The 10,639-nt window shown below is 43.7% G+C and overlaps 1 protein-coding gene across 4 annotated transcripts in view; it reads right to left on the reverse strand.

Annotated features, from left to right (window-relative positions):
- PABPC1L (poly(A) binding protein cytoplasmic 1 like) overlaps positions 1 to 10,360 on the reverse strand; it is a 29,363-nt gene extending 19,003 nt beyond the window's left edge. For all 4 annotated transcript variants that reach the window (XM_074288507.1, XM_074288505.1, XM_074288504.1 and 1 more), the window contains exons 1-5: positions 10,274 to 10,360; positions 9,861 to 10,077; positions 7,516 to 7,709; positions 2,598 to 2,713; positions 46 to 185 (exon numbers count right to left, since the gene is read on the reverse strand). In XM_074288507.1, the coding sequence (XP_074144608.1) occupies positions 46 to 185; positions 2,598 to 2,713; positions 7,516 to 7,709; positions 9,861 to 10,053 (643 nt within the window). In that variant the 5' untranslated portion in view covers positions 10,054 to 10,077; positions 10,274 to 10,360. The remainder of the gene's footprint in view (positions 1 to 45; positions 186 to 2,597; positions 2,714 to 7,515; positions 7,710 to 9,860; positions 10,078 to 10,273) is intronic.
- Positions 10,361 to 10,639: the final 279 nt, after the last annotated feature.

Consider the following 10,639-nt stretch of genomic DNA (forward strand, 5'->3'; position numbering starts at 1 on the left):
AGGGCCCATGACCTCCCACCTGTCCAGCCAGTCCCAGATTCTTACCAAACTGAGAGAATAGTTCCTCCAGGCACCGATCATCCACGTCTTCCTCAAAGTTCTTGACATAGATGTTGGTGAATTCTAGTGCTCGTGCCCCCAGCTCTGCCTCCCGTTCCTGCCGAGACTTGAAGTGGCCCACAAAACTGCCAAGGGGGAGCCCTCAAAGTCAGCATCACCTCCCCCGAAGACTGGACCCACATCTTTCAAGGCTCCTTCCTACTTCAGAACACCTCTGATTCTCCCCACCCCATGCTTCACACTCCCATAGCTTTTAAAGTTGCAGGAGACTGGCCTTGCTTTCTGTAACATTACTTACTGCTCATCTAACAATCTCCTGCTCAAAGGTCCTTTGACCTACTGGACAAAAGGGTACATACAGGCCTCCTCTGCATAGAATGAATCCACAGGAGTTAGAGGCAAATTCATGAACTCTTAAAATACCTAGTATGACCTTCCCCATTCCCCCCACTACTCTACTCCCATTATTCCCTATCCTTTAAGGCTCAGCTAAAAAAAATATTTTCTTCTTAGTCCACTTAACCCAATTTTCAAGTACTATTAAAATTTTCAGTTTACATCTCAGAAATCAGCAAATACCACAAATCATAGCTTAGTTTGTTTTGTTCATTGCCTAGATTTAAGAAAGCAAAGGAAAAATCGGCAAATGCAGAGTCAGGTTAAAAGTGTATCAGATATTCATTTTTCTTCCTTCTTTCTTTTCTGGAGAGTTGGATATTAAACTTTTACCAGAATACTCCCTTATCCATTACCTTCTTCCTTCCTTCTCCTCCCGCTCCCCACATTGTACTATCACTAATCTTTCACATCATTTATTTTCTATATCCTTTCCCTCTCCATTAGGCTAGACTGCTTAGATCTGGACAATGAGAGGCAATGTGACAATTAGAAAGAGCCTTGGATCTGGAGTCAGAACTCCAGTTCAGAACTACTTTTCTCATCTGTAATATGGGACTAACATCTATTCTCACAGTCTAGATTTGGGAAAAACTCTATAAACTAAGTCTTAAAATCTGTCAACTAGTATTTTTAAGGGCTTACTATGTACCAGGCAGCAAAATGGGACAGTGGCTAGAGGGCCAGATCTGGAGTCAGAAAACCTGAGTTCAAATCTGGCTGCAGCTACTTAGTGGCTATGTGATCCTGGACAAGTCACTTAACCCTGTCTGCCTTGGTTTCCCCATCTGTAAAATGAGCTGGAAAAAATGGCAAACCATTCCAGTATCTTTCCCAAGAAAACCCCAAATGGAATAAACAACAAAAAAGTATCAAAGACGCTTCTAAACACTGTGGATTAAAAAAAAAAAATCCCAGCCGTCAGAAAGTTTATAGTCTAAGGAGGAAGGTGACATGCAAATGTTGTACTAACAGGATTCAAGGTAAACTGAATATGATCATAGAAAGCATTAAGATTAAGTTGTTGCATATAAAATGTATGGGATTGCCTGTCATCTAGGGGAGGGTGTAGAGGGAGGGAGGGGGGGGGAAATCTGGAAAAATGAATACAAGGGATAATGTTATTAAAAAATTACTCATGCATATACTGTCAAAAGTTTTTATAATTATAAAATTAAAAAAAAGATTAAGTTGTTGGAGAAAGGTTTCTCTTTCCATCTTTATTCCTCTACCCTAATCCAATTTGGTAGCAAGAAGTCACTCCTGAATCAGAAGTCCAACCCATATTCTCATCTTGATTTTACCCATGCCTTATAGAATTCTGATTAAAGTCAACTTCTTCATCAAATTGTATAACAAGGGGGTCGCAGGAATCAAGGAAACCAAGAAAGTCAGGAGGTGGAAATGAGGAGGGAGAGCATTCCAGAAATGGGGGGGAGCCTGTGAAAATACCCCAAGTTGGGAAATGGAGTCTTGTTGAAAAACCGGACCAGATTGTAGAGGGCTTTTAAAAAGCAGAGGATTTAATAATTGAGTCTGGAGGCAAGAGGGAGTACCTGAAAAAAATTGGAAAGGAGAAGAGGCTTGCAGTGTAGAGATCACTTTGCCTGCTGAGGAGAAGACAGACTGGAGTAAGAAAAGATCTGAGTTTGTTGAAATAGTCCAGGTGTGGAACTGCTAAGGGCCTGGACCAGCATCGCATCAGTGTCCAAGAAGAGAGAGAACAGAAAAGGAAAAATGGTGTGAGGGTAGAAACTTCAGAACAGACTGGATAAGGGGAGGGAAGCAGGAATCAGACAAGTTTAGGGTAATGGCTGGATTCGCCAAGGTAATTGGGAGGAGGCTGTACCCTTGATACTAATAGGGAATTTGGGAAGGAGGAGGTCTGAGCAGAAAGAATACTCTGGTATTGTGAGCTCTGACTCCCTCAGACAGCCTCACCCATAAGCCAGAGGAAGACCTCAGTCTAGGCTCACCCTCAATCCTTCTAGAAGCTCCTTGTTTCACAGGCAGTGATGGAGAGGACCCTCTCTAACCGGAGACTCCACGCCATAGCTACCGGGGCCCAGCTCCCCTGAGCATCCAAGCTTGGCTTCCCAACCAGAAACCCAGAGATGCGTCCGCCCTCAAAGGCTACTCACACTTTTCGGTCATTAAGTAGCATCCCATTCATAGTGTTGATTGCTTGGTTTGCAGCTTCTTGTGTCTCAAAGTGGACAAAGCCAAATCCCCGGGAGCCGTTTTCATCACATACCACCTGTGATAGAGAGGGAGCAGGGTAAAGGGGGAAAACACAAAAGAAAACTCACTCCAGAGCATTACTACCATCCATGGCCACCCACAGTATAACCTCACTCAGCCATCCCTTTCTCTTTCCATCGTTACTCTCCTACCTTAAACCAGTTTGTTAGGAAGAAGCCAGTCCTGAATCAGAAGTCCAAACCATATTCTCATCCTGTTTTTTTTTAAATATATTTTTCTACACATTTATTTTGCTGTTCAATCATTTTGAGAGTTTCCAACTCTTCACTTAGTTTTCTTTTTTTTTTAATTAAAGCTTTTTATTTTCAAAATATATACAAGTATCATTGTCGACATTCTCCCTTATAAAACCTTGTGTTCCAATTTTTTTCCTTTCCTTCCCTCCACCCCTTCCCCAATTTAATATATGTTAAACATGTGCAATTCTTCTATAAAGTTTCCACAATTATCATGCTGCACAAGAAAAATCAGACTAAAAAGGAAAAAAAAAAGTAGAAAGAAAATGCAAGCAAACAACAACAAAAAATGAAAGTACTATATTGTGACCTCCTTATTCATAAAATTCAGAAAATCAAGTGCCTCCTTATGGGCTTGACACCACTGCTTATCCATAGAGAAAGTTTGACCCCTCCTTTTCTGGACCAATTTGCCCTTCCTCAGTCAGCTTGGACTTTCTTAGCCAAATGCAGACACCTGGAAGATGCTGATCCCATTGCAAATTAGAATTCCCACACTCAAGTGATCCACTAATGTCAACCTCTCCTCCTTAGAGATTACAGGTGTGAGGCACCACACCTGAAATCATTTATACTAATGAGGGAGAGCCTATGTGAGTAAGTGAGTAGAAGAGAAGACTCCGCTAAGATAAAAAGTGATCTCATAGGGGGATGCACTAGGACATAGAGGGGCCTGGGAAAGATTTCCTGCAGAAAGTAGAATGCAGATATCATCCAAATTAATTTTCAAGGCATCCCTTTTATCCCATGACTATGCTGTTCTGAAATCTGTCGTGACTTCCCTTTGTCTAAAAAATATAAGCCAAAATTCTTCAGCATTCCTGCTCATGTGGCCCTTAACACATTTCATATTACGCCTTAAATTTTAACCTGTGTATCTCTCTCTCTCTTGACCATGAGCTTCCAGGGACAAGGAAAGCGCTTTCCTCAGTGCACAACACAGAGAGCTGAGCACAGCCGAGAGATTTTTTCCAATGAGTCCTTCATTTCTTCAAAGAGCAAGGATAACCTTTTTAATGGATCCCTTATTTCTGTGATGTCTGAATCCTTCCACCTGAGCAGGCAAAAATTCATCTAACCTTTTTTATCCCATTTAGTTCTGACTGCTAATCCTTCAAAGATCCACCCAGGATGTGGGAGGCTTTCTTTGAGGTGTTTTACCATTACATGGATCCTAATATGATACTTGGGCCATCATCCCATCCACTAACCCTCACTTTCAGAAAACGACTGGTCCACATTCTTTTCTGACTACATATTTCCTAAATCTTTCTGTTCCTCAGGTACCTAATATTTTGCCAACTAAGCTATCCAGGCACTCAGGGGGAGACTGAAGATAAGGAGACAGTAGAGATGCTGGAGAAGACGGGAGGAAAGGGCTCACTTGTTTATGTAGAGGGGTCACTCAGTATCTAATGCAGGAGTAGAACTTGGGTCTTCCTGACTCCAAGCCTAGCACTTTACACAGTACCACTTATATGCTAAATAGAGAAATTATATGAAGCACCTAATGAGGGTTTTTTTGTTTTTTTTTTAAGAAGAACAGTGATAAATGCTGTGAAAACATGGTTTGGGATTAAGAAATAAAATCTGCCCAACATCTTACTTTAGAAGCTTTTCATTTATCTGCCTAAAACCCATATCCTAATTCAGAGTTCCTTACCTAGATAGTAAGTTTTCACTTATTTATCACAGACTTTTTTTTTCTCCCAGAAGAATCAGAAGGGGTTGAACATGAAATATACCAAACATTACATGGAATTGACCAGTATTTTGACAGGAAGCACATGAAGGCCTTTTCTACATCAATTACATACATTAATTTTTTGAAAGAGAAACCAGAATCTATGACAAAAATCCTTATCAAGCAGAGAGAGATCAACCAAGAATAGCACTGTCTTAGAAAAACACTCATTTCCAAAATTTTATGGAGGAAAACTGATACGTGCAATCTTGCATTTGCTGTTTTAATAACAAATAGCAGGGCAAGGAAAAATAAGTCTATGGAAATCTGGGACCTTGCAATTACGCCATATCACCCCTAAGAGAATTTAACAATAAAAAATGGAAAGACAACAACCAGAAAAAAACAAAAAAATAAATAAATAGACCAAATCTATCATTTGCTATTCCTATCTTTAAATCAATACCACTTCTAGCATCCTCCCTCTCCTTCCATCAACAGACACAGGTTGTCATCACCTCTCTGCAATGGCTCCCAATGACTGCCTGTCTTCAGTTCCTCCCTTCTTCTCCACACATCTGCCAAATTGATTATTCTTCAAGGAAAAATCTATTAAGGTCACTATCCTTCTCAAGAAGCTCTAACTCCCTCGAGCCTCCAGTGTAACATTTCTTCACACTATTTCCATAGTTGATGATAGTGGAAAAGTTGGGAGGATTTGGCTACAAAAAAATCTTGGCTTGCTACTTACTACATAATCAACTAACCTCTTAGAGATAAAAAGGGGAGGGGACGGGGACTGGGATAGAGGTTAAACAAGCATTCTCTCATTTGATTCAACACAGACAGGCTGCTACCTCTCATTTTATAAATGAGGAAACTGAGGCAAATAGAAATTAAATGACCTGCCCAGGGTCACACAGCTACTAGATGCCTGAGGCTAGATTTAATTCAGGTCTCCTAAACTTCAGGCCCAGCCCTCTTAGCCACTATGCCACCTAGCTGGGTTGGGATAGATGGCCTAAGGTTCCTTCCAGCTTTGGGGATTCATGATCTTAAAATCCCAGCCATCTGGGACAACCTGGTAGACATACATGATGTATCCCCTCTCCCTGTGCCTTTAAACAAGCACTCTCAGTCTCTCTATACAGCCCCCCTCAAGGAACTTATATTACAAGAAAATGTACATAGATGAGCAACTACAACTTTTCTCTCCCTTTCCACACACTTACCTATACATATTCTTAGGTATGTGCAAAATATACATTATATGTGCTTATATATCTATACACATTACATCTGCTCACATATACATAATTTGTATACACAAATGGGCAAATACAAGTTTTACATATTATAAAAATACACAATTCAGGTGTAAGAAATATGCATATTATCATTTATTGTACTCTTCTACTGTTTCTCTCCAATAATAACTAAGTTCCTTATAATCCCCCTATTTGTATATGTGTGAAATGTCTTTTACTACACCTTTTTTACTACAAAGCCAGATTTGCCATCTGAGGGGGAAAAAAACAAAACAAAACAAACAGCTTTTTTTTTTTTCCTTTTGTATTTTGATAAACACTGAAGAAAGCTGGGGCTGTTAAAACTTTTATCTTAGGTAAACTCGGAACTGATTTGTTGTAGAAACTCTTACTACTTTCAATACACAATTAGTAGTAATGGACTTTTTTATATCTGTTTTTAGTTTTCATTTGGACAAGTTCTATAATTAAAGCCATTAGAATAAAATCTCTGAACTATTTTAAAAAATGAAAGTAAGTTCCTTGAAAGAAGAAACCATTTCATTTTTGTATCCCCAGGGCTTAGCATACAATAGGTGCTTAAATGCTTTTTAAAAAGAAGTTTTCTTTTTTTGTCTATCACTTATATTTTCCAATGTATCCATCTCCTCTTCCCCTCCCATAGCCACCTTTTATAACCAAAGATAAAAAGAAAAGGGGGAGAGAGAAACAGTTCAGCAAAGCTTGATTATCAAAAGTCTAACACACTATGCAGATAGAGCCTCCCACCTCTGTGAGAATGCTGGGTGAGTAGATTCTTTAAGATGACCTAGGCAATAAAAAACAATTAGAAAAAATCAGAAACTTGTGTGGGAGCCCACAATTCAGAAAATGTAGGAAACCATAAATGATCCCCAAAAAAAAAAAAAAAAAAAAAAAAAAAGCAATTGAAGACACTGACTCAATGATCATTAACCCCCGTGCTACCTTTCCATCACTATAAAGTTTTCAGTAGAATTCCTATAAAAAGGAGAAGAGTTTTACAAGCCTATTTTCTCTAGCAGAAACCTTAAGCATCACACAATTGGCAGAAAGAAAGAAAATATAAGAATCCGCTATTTGTTGATTTTATTCCACCAAGTCAGTTTTTTAAAATGTACCTTCAAAAGCTCTCCTCCTACAAAGTATCTCCAAACCTCAATGAATGATTAATTGATGATTAACTTGTGAGCTACCTGCATATTAGAATATACTAATAATACATTAAAGCTGGAAATATTAACTAAATCAAGATCATCTAGAGAATGGAGAAAACAATCAGAGAGGGAAAGGTTACAAAGCTAATTAAGGGAAGATCCAGACCTGACATTTAGCTATAGGATCAGACTAATTTTCACAAAGTCAGTCGAATAGTGGTTCTCAGACCATCACCACTTTACAGCACTGGCCCCTCCATTCTATCAGTCCCACAGGTCAAATGCCAAACATGCCTCAGGGCTACCCCCTTCCATGATAGGTGCTTGGGTCCCCAACACTCATACCCACCATTTGCTGTCAGGGTAGCCTGTTCTTCCCTGGGTGTAGGCATTGGCCCAGGCAACAGGTAAAATCCTCAGAACCTAGAACCCACCTTACAAGAGAGGATGTTCCCAAAGGCAGAGAAGGTGTCATACAAGGCCTTGTTATCAATGGAGTCATCCAAGTTCTTGATAAAGATGTTGCCAATTCCTGATTTCCGGAGCCCTGGATCCCGCTGGGACCACATGATACGGATGGGCCTGCCTTTGATGACCTCAAAGTTCATGGTGTCCAGTGCTCGTTCCGCTAAACAGAAAGGAAAGGTTTTGGGATTCCAGGGAACTTTCTGCCTGGGGTAAGAGGGTCAAGAAAGTCCCCAGAGTGAAAAAAGGGATCCCTGAAGGAAGCAGTTCTCAAGTCCAATAGGCCTCATTAACATTCATTTTTTATTTTAAATTAAAGCTTTTTGTTTTTAAAACATATGCATGGATACTTTTCAGCATCCACCCTTGCAAAATCTTGTGTTCCAAATTTTTTCCCTTCCTTTCCCCCACCTCCTCCCCTAGAGGGCAAATAATCCAATACATGTTAAACTGTGCAATTCTTCTATACATTATTTCCACAATCATCATAACATGACAACTGGAATTGTTGGAATTTCATCAAAAAATGCAATGTTCCAACCTTCTGATTTTAGACAGGAGAAAATGGAGATCCAGGAAAAGAAAGGAACTGTGTTAGGTTCTAAGCCCTCTACCATCATATCACCTCAGACACTTAATTTGTGTGTGCCTTTAAGCAAGGCACAACTTCTCCAATGCATCTGTTAAAGGAGAGCAGTGTTACTTGTAATAGTTACCTTCAGGGTTTTCAAAGAGTGTTTTACAAACCATAACATACTCTAGAAATCTCAGTTATGGTGTGAGTGAAAGATTTTAAAGGGCTAGAAGGGAATTTAAATGGGAATGGGAAACACACATGTAGGCACTGGAGCCTGTGGTGAAAGGTTTTGTTTAAAATAAAAAAAAAAAAAAAAAAAAAAAAAAGGCTCAGAAGCTATAACATGTATTTCACTATTTTGTTTCAGATCAGCCTATTTCCTTCCAAGATGTCATTTCCACTCAGTCCTCATTTATATATTATCATTTATATATTACTTCAATGCTCTAAGTGCTTCACAATTTTTAGTATCTAATTTGATTTCCAAAACAACCTAGGAAGGTAGCTGTTACGACATAGTCCTTCCCTATTCAAAAAATGTACTGTGTATGCATAGTAGGCACTCAGTAGTAGTCCCCGACTTTAGGAGCCCTTTGTTGGCCATTCAAAGACCTGTTCCAGTGCTCACATTCTGTTCCCGCTGTTCCGTGGCTCTGTGTTCTACCAGAAGTCCTACAAGCCCCGGTTTTTATTTAGCTTTCAAGGGGCCGCCTTTCCCCAGGGCGGTGGAAGGCCGAGGGCAAGATCCGTCTAACACTAACCACTCCAAGGAAGCCATCGGGAAGCGGGTGATGCTCCGGGAGTCTAGTCAATAACACAGCTCATCTTCTTTCCTTCTCCGTACTCATGGGAATAATAAAAGCCCCTGTTTCACAGGACTGTCGTACAGAGTCTTGTTACTGTGGCAATATTGCCTAGTACAGGCCGGTCTCCTTTGATCCTCTAAGGAACAAATGGGATGAGAGTCGCATTTTGCAAAGCAGTAAGCTCGCATAAAGGGAGCGGTAACTTCGCGGCGAGTCAGAAAAGCCACGCACCGGTTTGATTTTGGACAAGTCCCTGCCACTCACTTTCCCGTTTTTTAAGGAAGGGGCCGCACTACTAACTTTAAAAGACAGAGCTCCTCTCCAGGAGAGTGGATCTAAAGGTTCTTTCTCTCGGAGGGGCTCACTTTTACTTTACCGACAATGAGACTGGTTAATAGGATTCTCCCCACCATCCCCCGAGGCCACTGCCCCCATAGTTCTCCTCTTGGGGCACCACCTACATTTTTGGATATTAAAAGAAAGGGTGGGGAAAGTGCCTAGTAAAGTTGGCTAAGTCCGGTACCACAGGGAGAGCAACTTCTGCGTGGGGAAGGCGGTTGCCAGAGTAGGGCTGGATCCGCCACATGCTGGAACAACTGTATTGGGGGCTTCCCTTTCCCACGTGGCCGGGCCCGACGGCCTCTGCGCCTCTTCCCCACCAGAAGTTACTCCGCTTTGCCGAGCGTGGCTCCCGCATGGGTTGGAGGGAAAAGCCCACGCCGGACCGCTCAGCCCGTCCGGCCCCAGGCGCTGCCGTTTTGGGTGGAAGCCGGCACACCTCGGGGGATCGCTCGGGTGGGCGGGGAGGGGGGAGGAGGTGTCCGGCGCCCCGCCGGCCGCGCCCCTCTCCCACCGCGGGGGCTTCTCCGAGGCTTCTCGGGGGGCCCGGGGCTGGGGGGCTTCCCTCCCGGCTGGGCGCGATCGCGCTCACCGTCTGCGGGCTGCTGGAAGTTGATGTAGGCATAGCCCAGGGAGCGGCGCGTGGCCATGTCGCGGCAGACGCGGATGGACATGATGGGGCCCGCGGCCGAGAACTTCTCGTACAGCATGGCCTCGGTCACGTCGGTGTGCAGGTCGCCCACGTAGAGAGACGCGAGGGGGTAGCCGGGGCCGCTGGCGTTCATGTTTCACGGGGAGGCGGGCACGAGCTAAGGACAAGGCGGAGCGGAGGTCTCACCAGCCGGGCTAAGACCCCGGCACGTGGGGGCGGCCCCCACGACGGCCCCAGATGGAGAACGCAGGGCCTCGGGGCTCTGGGCTACAGCTCCCCCCCAGCCTAGCCCGCTTCTCCCACCCGGCTCTGCCCCACAGCTCCAGCCCCCCCAGCCGGGCCCCGGGGCTCACGCTGGCAGCGTCCTGGGAGCAGCACAGCAAGGGGCGTCCAGCCACACGGGAGCAGAGAAGGTGGTGGCTGCGCCCTCCGGAGGCAGCCCGGCCCCGCCCCTTCCTTTACGCCTCCCGGGGTGGGGTGGGCCAATCCCAGGGGTCGGGCTGGGAGGCCGAGGGGGCGTTGCAGACTTCCCAGGCCCGCCGCAGCTTCCCGACGGAAAGGGCCGGGGATGCTTAGTCTCACCTGCCGCCCCGAATGGGCAGCTCTCAGGTGCGCGCCTCCCGGCTCTGCCCTCCCTGCTGGGGGCAGTTAGGCTGTTAAATGGGGGGGCTGCCGGCAGCAAGGAGCAGGAGTGCAGGAGCCCTGGAGGACCTCAGTCA

Source organism: Sminthopsis crassicaudata, chromosome 2, assembly GCF_048593235.1.
Source record: "Sminthopsis crassicaudata isolate SCR6 chromosome 2, ASM4859323v1, whole genome shotgun sequence".
Taxonomy (NCBI): domain Eukaryota; kingdom Metazoa; phylum Chordata; class Mammalia; order Dasyuromorphia; family Dasyuridae; genus Sminthopsis; species Sminthopsis crassicaudata.